A 14,660-nucleotide genomic window follows, 5' to 3' on the forward strand; every position below is an offset into this window, starting at 1 on the left:
ACAAAGATACGAGCAGCAGAACAATGGAGAGGCGAAGGAAAAAGTAAAGGAACAAAGGGAACATCAGCCCGAATCAAGAGAGCAGAAGAATTAGAAGCCCCAACAATGGCTGGGGGGGGGGAGAGAAAGGAATAGCCACGAAAACGACCAGGACGAGCACCAAGCATCGGCTCCTGGAGACAGACACAAAGGGGCGAAAACCGCGAAACCAGAAGTTGGAGTTCGAGGAAATTGGCGTAATAACCTCGAACGTTCCATTGAAGAATGGACAACGACGAGAAGAGAAAGGACAAAAACAGAGAACAAGGAAGAAACAAAGGCGAAAGACCAACAGAGCACGTTAAAGAATATCAGGGTCGGGATCAGGGTCAGCAAAGTCAGGGTTAGGGGGCATGGGTAAACTGAGCAAAGACGGAGGGAAGGAAACGGGAGAACAGATCAGAGGTGGGCGGGCAGGGTCCGGAGGAGGAGGAGGAGGAGGAGGAGGAGGAGACAACGGAGAGGAGCAGTCAAGGACAGCAGCAGGAAGAGGGGGAGTAGAAAGAGAGGAGCGCACCCCAGCAAGAGCAGCAACCGAAAGGGAAGCAGGGGCCAAAGAAACCTCCATAGCAGGAACAGGGGGCGCAAGCACTGAAACGGGAGGGGAAGGAGCAACAGAGCCAGAAGGAGGAGCTGAGGAAGAAAGCGAAGCCTTCTTACCCGCCGGGGAAGAGGAAGGAGAGGAGCCAGGCTTACGCTTCTGACTTAAAGAGACCGGTGTCCCAGCAACTACGTACCGGGCAACGGATTCCAGTGTCTCAACAGGAGAAGCCGAACGAGAGCACACACGACGGCCGTTAGGAGAGCGATGGACATCCGCCCGCACCGACAGGCGGCGGGGAGAGCCGATAGATGGAGGAAGAGGATGGGAAGGAGGATCGGAGGGGGACGAGGAAGGAGACACAGAAGACACGACAGACCGGGTAGAAGGAAGGGGAACCCCAGACAGAGGACCAGGAGGAGGATCCTTCGGGAGAGAACCCAAAGGGACAGAGGAGGGGGCAGTGGGCGCATCAGGGTCCAAGGCCTGGAAACGGTTGTGAGTCTGAGGAAGGCGGGAAGGACGAGGAGAGGAAGAGCGCAACACGCGAGCATAAGAGATATTAGCATAAGGCGGGAGCCGGCGAACCTGGCGCCTCGCCTCAGGAAAAGATAAACGCTCCCGGTGCTTCAAGTTGAGGACGGCTGCCTCAAGCTTGTAATGGACACACGCACGGGAGAAGGTAGGATGGGCCTCACCGCAGTTGAGGCAACGAGCCTGGGGAGAAGCGCACTCCGACTTAGAGTGACCTTCGCCACCACACAAAGGACAGAGAGAGACAGTCCCGGAGCAGCGGAGGGCACCATGCCCAAACCTCCAGCACTTGTTGCAGAGCCGAGGAGAAGGAATGTACTCCTGGACAGAGCACCTGGCACCAGCAAGAATGACAGAGGGTGGAAGGGTCCTACCATCAAAGGTAATCTTCACAACCCGGAGGGGTTGACGGCGACTACCACGAGGGGGACGAGTAAACGTGTCCACCTGGAGAATAGAATGGCCCTGGGCAGCGAGGATATGTCGAATATCGTCGTGGCAGTCGCGTAGGTCCCGAACACCGGTCGCAACATGGGGCGGGAGCAAAATAGTGCCAACACTGGCATTCAACTGAACGTTCTTCGAGACCCGAACGGGGGTCTCGCCAAGGCAGGATAAGGCAGCCAAGCGGGAAGCAGCATCCTGAGAAGGAGCAGCAACGACACGTGTACCGAGACGAGTGGGGTTGAAAGTAATGGAGGCATCAACGGAATCAATGAGATGTCGATGGAGGGAGAAATCGTCAGGAGGCGCAGAATCAAGAGGGAGGAGATCAAAATATTTGGCCCACGAAGCGGGACCAAACAAGGCATGATAGGTAGCAGAACTGGAAGGAATCGAGCGAGGGCGGCCGTGACGAAGACGGCGGTGAGAACCCCCAGAGAGAGAGGGGTTAAAAGGCGCAGTAGTTACAACTAGAGAAGGAGCCACGCCAGGGGACGAGGTAGTCACCACTGGGGGCTTGGGGCTCGACCCAACCACAGAGGAGGGAGGGGAGCCAGAGGAAGGAGTCAGAGAGGCCAAAGTAGGAGCAAGGTCGGGGCCCAATGCAGCGGAGGCTACAGAGCCCGGTCTTCCAATACGGACCGACTCGGGGGCTTGGTCGCCCACCCCACGAGCCTGAGAAGGTAAACCAGAAGAAGCCGAAGCAGGGGTAATCATCTTGACGAAAGAAAGAATTCACTCGCGAATGTGCCCCCACACCCACCATGGAGCCACAATTAGAGGCAGGACACCCAACAAGAAGCCATCGCCGATCCTGTCGGGGCCTCCTAGGGGTGCGTCGCGAGTATACGCCCCACAAACGCCACCTTAAGAAACCGACAGTCCGTCGAGATCGGGTTCAGTGACGAAGTGGGGATTGACAATAAAAGGTTCCCCTCGCTCTCGACGTCGGGTACTGCAGTTCTACGGGTGCATGAGTATGCCTCCTCAAGCACCCGGGCGTCAAAATAGAAGAAGTCCAAGGGAAGAACCAGAACGAGCAAAAGGTCGGTAGGAAACGGCAAGCAGATAGGAGAAGAGGGGGGAGAAAAACGAAACAGAAGGAAAAGGAAAAGATGCCCAGCAGAATTGGAGAGGACGGCAGCAGGAGCACAAGGCTAGAAAAGGACAGAGGACTGTCCCAAGGAGCATCACACTCCGGCAGCCGCCCACTAAGCCCCCAGACGGCGACAACGAGCTGAGCGGGGAGGGGGATAACATAGGATAAGAAAAACCACACTTTTGTATGCGAAATTTATGTAAGTTGGCACAGTAGAACAAAGCAGTTGCCCCGATGGACTTTCACCTTGGGTTCCGAGAGAATGCACATACGAGCTCAGCACAACTTCAATCGATTTCGGTCATTTGTGTGTCCTCGAGTCTTGCCAGATACAGTACAGTACATAAAAAAGGCAAACAGTGCCAGTCTACAAAAAAAAAAAAAAAATGGTAGCAGGGAAGGTTCACTTAAATTATGAACCTGTATCGTTGACAAGCATAGTACTGTAGTCAAAACTGGAAAAATTATTAAAACCAGAGGTTTAACATCTGGAGAGAAATAACATGGTATGGTTTTCCATCAGGAAGGTCCTGTGCAACCAATCTACTTAGTTTCTATGAGAGAGCCACAGATTTTACAGGAAAGAGTTGGGTTGACTTTATCTGGACCTAAAAAAGGCTTTTGACAGTCCCATTTAAGTGGTTGTTCTGGAACCGACCATACTAGGAGTGACAGGCTTTTAACATGGCTGAAAAAATTTCAGACAAATAAGGGCAGTAATCAGGTGGAATACATCAGACCAAAGAATGTCACTACTGTAGTGTAGTACCATAGGGTTCAGTTCTTGCACCAGTAAAGTTCCTTGTCAACCTAATCAATCTAGTGGAAGGAATACATATATGAACACTTGCTGATGATGCCAAGATACTAGGGAAGATAAACTTAGATGATTGTCATGCCCATCAAGACGACCTGGACAAAAACAATTAACTTTAATAAATGTCATGTTATGGACTGTGGAATAGGAGAATTTTTAGGTTGTGTAGGACCTATTAAGTGAAAAAGTTAAAGAATTCTGATAAAGATCTAAAAATGGTTCTAGACAAAACTTGCCTGAGGACCATATAAAGAACTGTGCGAGTAGCCTATGCAATGCTTTCTAATTTCAGATTGCTTTAAAATACACCAATGGCAAAATATTAAATTCACAACCCTAGCGAGACCAAAGTTGGAATATGAAGCAATTGTATGGTGCCCATATCTCGAGCAGCACAACAAACTGGAAAACGTGCAATCCCATGTAACAAAAGGCTTCCAAAACCGAGACAAGATCTGTGAGGAGAGGTTAGATGCAAATATGCCAAAGCTAGAAGAAAACATAGCAATATGATCACTATGTACAAAACAAAGGAATTGACAAAATTGAATTCTTGAAACCAAGAATTTTCAAGAAAGAGGTCATTGATTTAAGCTTACTAAAAGCTGCCAATGAACATTAGAAAGTTCGCATCTGAACAGTGGTAACAGTTTTAATAAACTGTAGACCAAAACTGTCAGCAGTTTCATAGCCGACAGTTTTGGCCTACAGTTTTGAAATGTTATACACGAGTCATTGTTATTCATGCCTTAGGTTTTTCTAAAAGGAATTATTTTTAAATCTGATTTTAATACACAATTTCTAGGTACTTTACCTTACCTGAACCAACCACCTTGACAAACATGAATACTCCTTGACGCAACTATTGTCTTTCTGCAGGTCAGCATTCACTTTACTGCTCAAGTGGGCTGGGCACCATTCCTTACCTCTGTTTTATCTTTACATATCTTCCAAATACTGTATGTAGTCACAATGGCTTGGTGCACTTTTCAGACGATAACCTTCACCCTACCTGGTACATCCTTATTGTTGCTCCTCTGTCGACACTTTCTAGAATTCCTCTCACATTAGAAAATTCAACAGGTTTGCCAAGCTAGGTATTGTACGAGGTCATCCTTAGGAATAATGTGGGTCAATAGTGTTGTCTTATGTAAATTCATGTAAAAATTAGTCATTCCACAAATTATCAACAAGCCAAAATAGCACTGGTCCATTTGTTTAACATCACCTGGGGCTGATTGACAGTCTTGCTTCATGCAGGTCTGCATTCAATCTCAAACCCGCCCAGTGGTTGGGCAACATTTTTTCCGTCCCATCCCATATCCTTATCCCTTCCAAGTGATATATAGTTGTAATGGCTCGGCACTTTCTCCCAATGGTTCCCTTCCCTTCTGTTAGGGAACTTTATGGATACCTTTCCATTTATGGATACTGTACATGCATGTCATTTGGTCAGAAGTTAAAGTCACTGGGTCTGGCTAGTTACTAGGTAAGTACTGTAACTATTAGGACAGGTTCATTGGCTGCAGACATGCTTCCTGTCACTGACCACTTTACACCATATATACAGTATTTGAAAAAGTCAATTCTTACCCATTTCTAGGTTTGTAAATGCAGGCTAATCAGGAATAGCATTGAATTCAATATAGGTCAGTGTGTACTTCTATGGCAATGTCGACTCCAGCCATTTTGACAACTGTTACAAAAAGTAATTTTTGCCCCTCTCAATAATACTATACACAATTGTGTTTATTAAAAGCAAATACTACCAACAATTCTCCTAGTTTTAATAATTCAAAGTACTTTATAGTGCTTCATATGAACTTGGCCTCATTCACTCGGCACAACCAGGCATATAACCGACACCTGACAATGCACCCGAGCACCCAGATGATGGACATGCAACCCGAAGACACCACATTTGGGGGGGTTATGTAGCGTAGTGGTCTACATCACTGGTTCACAACTGAGGGTCCCATGTTTAATTCTGTCCCAGGGGCAGAATTCAAGAGTTTAGGACAACACTTTCTGTAGCCTGATTGTCTACACCAAGCAGTAAACCTTGGAGTTGGACAGTTGTTAGTTGTGTGCTGGTAAAGACCAGAGGCTGGCCTAGGGGATCTTCATACGGTAACACTACTAAAAGTGCAAGACGATTATGCTAGCACAGTAATTTGGGGGCTTAGTCACTACAACTTCAGCTTAGTTACAAAGAGTTACAACAGCTTAAAACATTACTAAAGCAAAACAAAAAACAATGACGTACCCGGGGCCTAACGACCTCTCACACCCTCAGTGTCACTGCTACACTAAACATTCAAGAAACATATTTAAAAAGCCAAAACCTAGTACTAGTCAATTACAGTCACTCAGCAGACCGACTGGCAATGGCAGTAGAGCCTTGTCAAGGTCATATTCACACCAATAAATACGAAGAGGTCACTTATCCTTATCCACTTTGTTTATTTTCGACAGCTTAATGTTTGCCAAGATCACACCTCCACCTCAAACCACAATTTTCCCCTTTAAACACAACTCTACACACTTCACCACACCCGCACCGCTCAAACAAACCACAGGGCGTTAAATATCAAGGCTGAAATACGCGGAGTAACTTACTCGGGCTTCATATTAAGGGAGAGTAGAGAGGAGGTGTGGCGGGTGTTTTCGAAAGTGGAGGGAGTCCGTGACTGGTGACTGGTGGCGGCCTCCAGCGGCCACCCCGCCACGTTTGAACGGTCCCGGGGCCCCTACTTGCTCATTTACCACCACTAACTAGGAATAAGCTTATTACTCTTTTGCTAAAGCTTGCTGGTAAGCTTTTCTGCACATAGTTTGATGGTTTCTGCAATCTGTCATTTAAAAATGATGTTACTTATACATGCAACTATACCGGTTGAACGTAATAAAGTTTGTCTGTTGCATCCTACAAAAATTAACTACTTTATTATTGTTAATTTTTTAGAAGCCACAAAAAATAGGACAAGAATTTTGAGGTAGAATTATAAAAAGTAAAAAGTTCATGTAAAAATGATATAACGAACACAGTTGCCTTTTCTAAACTTCGGTAGTACAGTCAGGTTCGTTCTGGACTCATAACCGTGAATTCCGGGTTCGAATCCCGGGCGGGACAGACGTAGTTGACTGCGTTTTCTATCACTTAATGTCTCTGTTCACCAAGCAGTCAGTAGTTACCTTGTTGTGGGGGTTGCATCTTAGAGAGGGTCAGTAATTCGACCTGGGGGGGGGGGGGTACCTCGATATAAACCAAACATATATACATACACTGACTGCCTGTCCCCCGACACAACAAATTATTATTATTATTATTAATATTATATGTGATATTTTCAAAGGTAAGCATTCATTGTTGTACCGCCCACAAGATGGGTATAAGGTGCATAATAAATGAAAAACTAACAATAGTGCTATGTACAGAACAGATGAGATTGAAACTGACAAAAATTCACCAACGAACAATGATTAATCGGCCAAACACAATAAAAAGATTGCGAGAGCGACGTCTCATAATGAGCAAACGAAACGGTCAACCCAATTGACCCTTATATATCTTATCTGTAAACGCCTGTTTGACTTGACGTTAGACGCCATACCGTCCTCAGTCAGATAGCGAGGCGCCGGAGAGGACGGCACCTTGGTGATAAACCTCATTACTAAGTTGTACATGCATCCAACCGCAGTTTTAATAACATCAAATTTTAATGATATCTAAAAATGATACGGACCTCCACCAGAGTTTCCTCTGGCTTCATCCTGGCCAGGCATTGTTCACCATCTGTTACCAAATATATATATACTGTATGTATACAGTAAACCTACTGTATATACTTCTCAAACCTAGCCTAATCTCATAGAATATAATAGGTTTCTAACCCGAGAACAGTAATCAAAATCTCAAGGGGGTCAAATGCTCATGGGCTTAAAGTCTGTCGACCGAGAATTAGGGTCATTAAGGTCACCATTAGCTTACTAACCGACCAGCAAGCAAATTTTCTCTCGGGCAAGGTTAATTAGTTTATTAAGGGCCTCATTCCGAGCCTGTGGGTCAGTGTAAGTGACAGAAAGGTTAGGGTCAAATAATGGTTCAGGTACTAGGCAGGCTAAAGATCTTTAAGATAAACAATTTACTTATTTGGGAAGTTTAATTCAATAGCATACAATGTAAAATATTGTACAATAACTGTAGATATGAAAAGACATGGACCAAGTCATAGCGTATTTTCAGACCAAATATTTTATTGAACTTGATATATATTAACATCAACACTAACGCTAGGCTTGTGGGAGCTCTATAAGCATTTTAAGGGGGCTTCCTCTTTTGACGATATACCTCAGAGACCATAAATATCTCTTTGGGGTATACCCACATTCAGTTAGATTCCCGTTGTCAGGGACAGGAAGCCTGTATTTAGCTAATTTTTTGTTACATTAAACATTCAATTTCTTTCTTTATTATGCACCCCATACCCATCCCATGGGCGGTGGTGTAATGGATTACAGAGGCACATAATTGGTTCAGGAACTGAACCCTCTAGTTAGCTAAGCAAATAACAATCTTTTGACGCTAGTTACAAAATTATTAATGTTATATATACATGTACACATACTCATACTTACATGTACATATATATACGTATACATATATACATACACATACATATTTAATCACCCACACAAATACACACATCAATAATCTTTTGTGTCACAAGTGATTCAGCAAGAGGCTCACAAGTCACTATACAAGGCACTTTACATCTATGATCACATTGAACAGCCGGTGGTTTACTCTTAACAACCCAACTTGTCCTCCCATATAATGCACGACAGTTTTACGCTATATCAACCGCTACGCTACGTAAAAACTGACGTGGGTTCTTGAAATAATATTGCACACAAATTAAGACTTTTCGAAACTTGACCTGATCTGCCGGTATGGAAAGTATCCAATTAGTACATAGTGGTTTCCCCTGGATAAATTAAGTGCGTTGCCTACATAGATATACGAGGGTAACGGCGGGCGGGTGGGTGCGTTGGGTTTCAAAGCTCCATCGTTAGTGTCCGATTTTTCGGGTGATAAGAGCAGGATACTCGTGTTAAGTGGCAGACAAACGCATAGTTCTCAAGCTGCGTTAGAGCATATACTTATCATCGGAGGCGATATATAAGTGGTAAAAGGAGCCGTCAGTCTGATTTTCTAGCGTGGTCGGCGAGGGCTTCAACCAAATCATCCCCAGTATTTGCAGCTAAGTGAACTAGTGTGTAATATTATACATAAAAAGTAGATTTTATATGACAATAAACACGCTAGTAATGCAATAACCATCATAGAAAACTAAATAAGTATTATATATATATATATATATATATATATATATATATATATATATATATATATATATATATATATATATAGATATATATATATATATATATATATATATATATATATATATATATATATATATATATATATATATATATATATATATATATATAAACAAAATTTGGGGGAGTAGCCCTCGTAGTCCTCTCGGTGAATTAGTGTAAACACAGTCACGTGGAGGCGTATCAGGGCAAACTTCGCATATACATAAAGTGAGTAAATTACTTTAGTTGCTGTTTACTTTTGTTGTTAACTGAATTAGTAAACATGGCAGGAGGGTATGACGTGTGAGAGGAAAATTACTTCCAGGCAGCCGTCAATTGAATGTAATCTGTGCCATCAGAAATACCACAGCGCATATGCCAAAACATCTCTGATAGATTAATCGAGGCGTACAACAATGAGCCAGCCGAAGGCAAACACCTTTTTCATTTTCACTGCATACCCTGCAGTAAGCCTAGCAAGGGTCTAAATGACCTAGGCACCACTAACAATGACACAGTTGAGAGTAACACTTGTGACATGATTAGAGAACTACAAGAGGAGCAGAAAGTTTTGATGAAACAGTCTATGGACTTTCAACAATCGTTAACTAACGTGTAGGCATGATTCCAGAGGTAAACCAGGTGAACCCGGGAGGAAATCCCGCACTCGGGGGAAAAGACCTTGAATGCAGGCAGAACCGAGATGAACTAGGGCGGAACTCATACTCTAAAGGGAAAACACTGAATACAGACAGAGTTGAAGGACCTAGATTCAGGAAGCTCTGTGTATTTCTTCGTAAGTGGGTTTGCTACGAAGGTTCCTAAGTGCGCCCTAAGAAGATGCTTAGGTGCGATTCAATAAGGTCCACTTAGGAAGAAAATTGTTGGTTCACCTGCGTGCCTATAGAGGTCACTACTGTGTTTCGTTTGGCCAATCAGAGAGCAGCAACATTCTTCATATTGAAGATTTAGCGCTGGCTTATCGGAGCTCTACTGCCTCCTATTTACGTCGAATTTTCTTATAAAATTAGTATATTTCGAAGTAAAACAATGTTTTTTCAACTTCTACAGCCAGCACCGACATTGTAGTAAACAAATATGTTACATTTGTTGTTTACCTACGTAATTCTAAGAGATACTGTGTAGCTGTCCTTGTTGCTCGGAAGATGCGCTGACAATTATTGTATATATTTACTGAATTTACCCAAGGGCCACTAACTATCTAGTGACCTCGAAGAGGACAGAAAGCCGGCGGCTTGTTAAAGGGCCCGCCAATTGTCTTAATGATATTTTTTACCTGTAATTTGGCATTTACGGCTTCAGCGGGTAGGCGGTTCCATGGGTTTATAACCCTCTTGGTGGAAAAAAAAAACATCTGTTTTCAGTCCTACTTGAGAGAACATACTCTCCAACACTATATCTGTGATTGTCCTGTTATCAGTGACTTCATACCAAATGGTATGAGGTATTTTGAGCTCTGTAATTACTTCATACACTCAGGAATATTGGAAGATATTCTTGTGCTGCACCCAGATTTTGCCAGTGGAGGCTAATAGATCAGCATTAAGTATTTTGTTCTCTCCTAATTCCATGTATGACTGGCCATCCTGTGAGGTGAGGATGTTGGATGAGCTTGTAGCTGGTTTTTGATCTACACTGTGTGGTCCTTTATACAGAATAGGGAAGCAGCACATTGCTGTGTATACCTAAACATGTTTAAAAATACATTGTTTGAGAGGAGTTTTGTAGAAACTGGTAAGAGTAATTATAATATAATGTTTCCATGATTCAGTGCTGACCTCTTGTGAAAATTGCTTAGAGTTGTTTAGTCAGAGTTGATTTGTTTTTTGTATTGAGGCTGGTATTTTCTAAATTGATTCCATGTACAGTATGTCTAACCATCCTGTGAGATGGGAGTATTAGATAAACTTATAGCTAGTTTTTTATCTACACTGTGTAATATGCCATATAGAATAGGGTAGCAGCACATTGCTGTGCATACCTAATCTTCTTAATAAAAAAAATCAGTAATAAAGATTTTAAATTATAGTTTGTATTATTACAAATACAGTACTGTATTATCCTTATTAAATCATGTTGACCATGGATCATTAAGATCTCATGTTGATATGTAATAGTCATATTTCTTTTGAACTGCTAATCCATGCTAATCATTCATTAAATTGTGCATTATGTCTCAATTTTTCACTTCCTTGGATATACTGTACAGTACAAAAAGATAGGATAATAATAAACCAGTAATATTTCTTTCATTATATTTTTCATTTAAATAACTGCATCAATATTTTTACAGCTGACAGGATTTGTTTTACCATACAGGTGCATTATTTGTTAAAAAAAATTTGGTTTATTGTTACACACAATGGTGCTACATAGCCTTACCAGCTTGGTGCCTTCTTTTAATACTTACTGATTAAAAAATAAATAATAAATACATTTTATTCAGGAAAAGTACATACAGTTGATTTACAAACATAATGTTGGATTTATAGGCAGAGCTAGTACATACAATACCTAAAGCCACTAATACTCATAGCATTTCGGGCAAGGTGTGGGGGAAAAAAAACACAGACTAAAACTTAATAGTAATCGGGATTAGGTATAAATTGTGTTGAAAGAAGGAATAAAAAATACAAAAAGGGGGTTAACATAGCATAAATCAGCAATTGCACATGTTGGTGAACAGCGTTGTTTAAAAAATAGCAAGACATGGGTTGACATTTAGGAGGTAAGTTAGGTTACATGGAGTTAATTAGGCAGTACTTGGTTTAACTCTTAAACTGGTTGAGAGAGGTACAGCCTTTGACATGATTCGGGAGGTCATTCCACTTTCTAGGTCCCTTGATTTGTAGAGCACTTCTAGTTTGGTTACACACAGCCAAATTGTGTAACAGGAAGAGGTCTTGGACACAAATTTGTTCCATGCTAAATGTAGAGGAATCAGCTGAGTATTCCTCAAATAAAATAAGTTGCCTCAGCTTATAAGGTAAATAAATTAAGCATTTCTCAAATAAGTAGCTGCCTCACCTCACTGCTACATAGCCTTCCCGGCATGGTGCCTTCTTTTGATAATTACTTGTTCCACACCCAAACTGTATAACAGGAAGAGGTCTTGGACCCCTACTTCCCTCTCTCTTTTTTAATAGTCTATATAGTCATAATTATAGCTTTAAGTATTCAATGAATAAAGTTTTTGACATTTTTACCCTTCGCCTTACCTAACATCATTTGTGCAGCATATTTTTATTTTATGTCTCACCCAGATTTAATTTCAAAATAAAACCAAACTAAATAAATTAGAAATGGGTATGTATAGCTAAGGTACACCCTTACTACTAGGTGAACAGGGGCATTTGGTGATAGTAAATGATCCCATCAGGCGGGGCTCATCACCTTCTCTCATATTTCATGTTCACCAGTGTTTATTTACTTAATAACTACGGGTATAATATGTTGCTATTATAAAACTAATTCTACTATCATCAAACACATATTTACTTCAAGTTTCAAGCAGAGAATGCATATATAACTAACACGAAGGACTCCTCTTCACTAGATTCACCAGCTATAATATTTTGGTCATGTTCCAATATCATAAATCGATCCCAGTGTTATGTAGTAGAGAAAAAATGACTTATATCCAGTTTAAGGCTGGAGCGGCGGAAACCTTGGATAGAAAAAAACGAACAATCTCATTATAAGGAACCTGGCAAAAGTTGAGGGTAAAAATATCCAGGAAATCGTTGAGGAAATGATAGTGAAACTAATAGGTAGCGAGAAAGATCTTAGTCTATCCAATGTGGAAAGGTTAGGTAAGCCCGAAGCAAGTATAGTACACATGACCCCTGTAAACTTTGAGCACAGAAGGAAGCTACTACCCAGCACGCATAACCTAAAAGGTATTGAAGGGTATAACCATGTCTAAACCTCCCCAGATCACACAGTTGAACAGCAAAAAAAAACAAAAAAAAACAACAAAAAAAAACAACAGAGTTCTAAGAGGAAAGTTTAAGAAGTTAAGGAGCCTAGATGCAAACAAAGATTCAAAGCTAGTGATCAGGAGAAGACGAGTGACTAAAATAGTAGATGGAGGAGGAGACGTAGTCCTAGTCCTCCAAGCAGCCAGGCAGAACTTTTTATTTTTTTTTATTTATTCAAGAGTTCTTACATTCTTGTACAGCCACTAGCATGCATACCGTTTCGTGCAAGTCCTTAATCCTAATATACTGCAGAATACGACCCGCTAAATCGTTTAACAACCAGATACCCATTTTATTGTTGGGTAAAGAGAGGCTACAGTTAAGGATTGGCGCCCAGTAAATCCTCCTCGACTAGGATACGAACCCAGGACAAAGCGCTCGCGAAACGCCAGGGAAACGTCTTACCACTATGCCACGGGAACTAACCCAATATATCTCAGAAGACGACCAGGCTCAAAACCAGAGTGACAACGAACGGAATAATATAAATTGTCATCCACACTTCCGTGGAAATAAACATTCCATTCATCTGAACTGTATGGGTCTCGAAACGTGGACCCCACGCGTGTGAAGTGCGGTCGACTATTCATAGCAGAGTTGATAGAGCTACAGCCTCACATGCGTGGAATCCTCGGTCCGAGACCCTTGCAGACCAAGTCAATGGAACGGAATAATAATGTACAGAACCAAGGAGCTTTCTCTCATCCCAATTGGAACAACGAAATAAATTTAAAGTGCTTCCACACTAATGCCAGAAGCCTGGTGAATAAATTTGATACATTTTGTGCTTATGCTGAGGCCGAGGCTCCAAACATCATTGACATAAGTGAAACATGGAGACGATATGACATTATTGAAGGGGAAGTCCTTCTCCCAGGGTATCATTCACCGTTCAGAAAGGACAGAACAATAAGAGCAGGTGGTGTACAGCTTTATGTGCAGGAGGACCTGAATGCAACCACCAATGAGTAACGATGGTAACATACTGACAGTGGGAATTTGCTACAGGGCTGACACAGCAACAGCAGAGGAAGTTACAGATCTACATAATGTGATCAATGCTGCGTCACAAACGCAAAATCTTACAATGGGCGAGTTTAACCACGAGCAATATATTGGATAAATCTGACATCACAAGCAGAAGATCAATTTCTAGACCTGGTGCAGGACTCATTTCCAATACAACATGTGGTAGCGCTCACGCGAGGTAACAGTATTCTGAACCTTGTGATAACACCAGAAGAGGGCATCATGGTCGATATAATTCAAGTAGGGGAAAAGTTCACCCCCATCGCGTGTGTCGGAAAATCCGACACCATTTAACAATAATATCATACAGACAGATAAGAGCTGTATTACCAACAAGTTACCCATAGAAAACGTAACTTGTAGTGGAATTACCGTCTATAGAAAACGGGATATCATCACCACATACTATTATAATTCACCACCTATTATGGTGGGAATTATTCTTAAATACATTAGTCTTTGGACTTTACCATCATAAAAACATCTTATATAAATTAACTTAATTATCAATATTAAAGTAGAGTAAATGTGACCCTTCTATCACTTTCTGAAATCTGGACAAAGTAGGCCAGGCGTCAGTGGGGAAGGAGGGCAGCCATTGTTGTTTATACTAGACCAGAGGCTCACACGGGAGCAAATGCGGCTCCTGTTAAATTTACTTGGACGTAGTGTTATGGAAACTAAAAGTGTACCATTATCAACACGCTGTCTACAAATTCAAGTTAAGTGTCTATCCGAAACCCATTATCTATCATTAGTGGCCATTAA

The 14,660-nt window shown here is 42.0% G+C and overlaps 1 protein-coding gene across 2 annotated transcripts in view; it reads right to left on the bottom strand.

The window, feature by feature from the left end:
* LOC123747188 (kinesin-like protein KIF23) overlaps nucleotides 1-6,234 on the bottom strand; it is a 60,183-nt gene extending 53,949 nt beyond the window's left edge. For both annotated transcript variants that reach the window (XM_045729228.2, XM_045729234.2), the window contains exon 1: nucleotides 6,094-6,234. In XM_045729228.2, coding sequence (XP_045585184.2) covers nucleotides 6,094-6,104 — 11 coding nt within the window. In that variant the 5' untranslated portion in view covers nucleotides 6,105-6,234. The remainder of the gene's footprint in view (nucleotides 1-6,093) is intronic.
* Nucleotides 6,235-14,660: the final 8,426 nt, after the last annotated feature.

This window comes from Procambarus clarkii, chromosome 10 (assembly GCF_040958095.1).
Source record: "Procambarus clarkii isolate CNS0578487 chromosome 10, FALCON_Pclarkii_2.0, whole genome shotgun sequence".
NCBI lineage: Eukaryota > Metazoa > Arthropoda > Malacostraca > Decapoda > Cambaridae > Procambarus > Procambarus clarkii.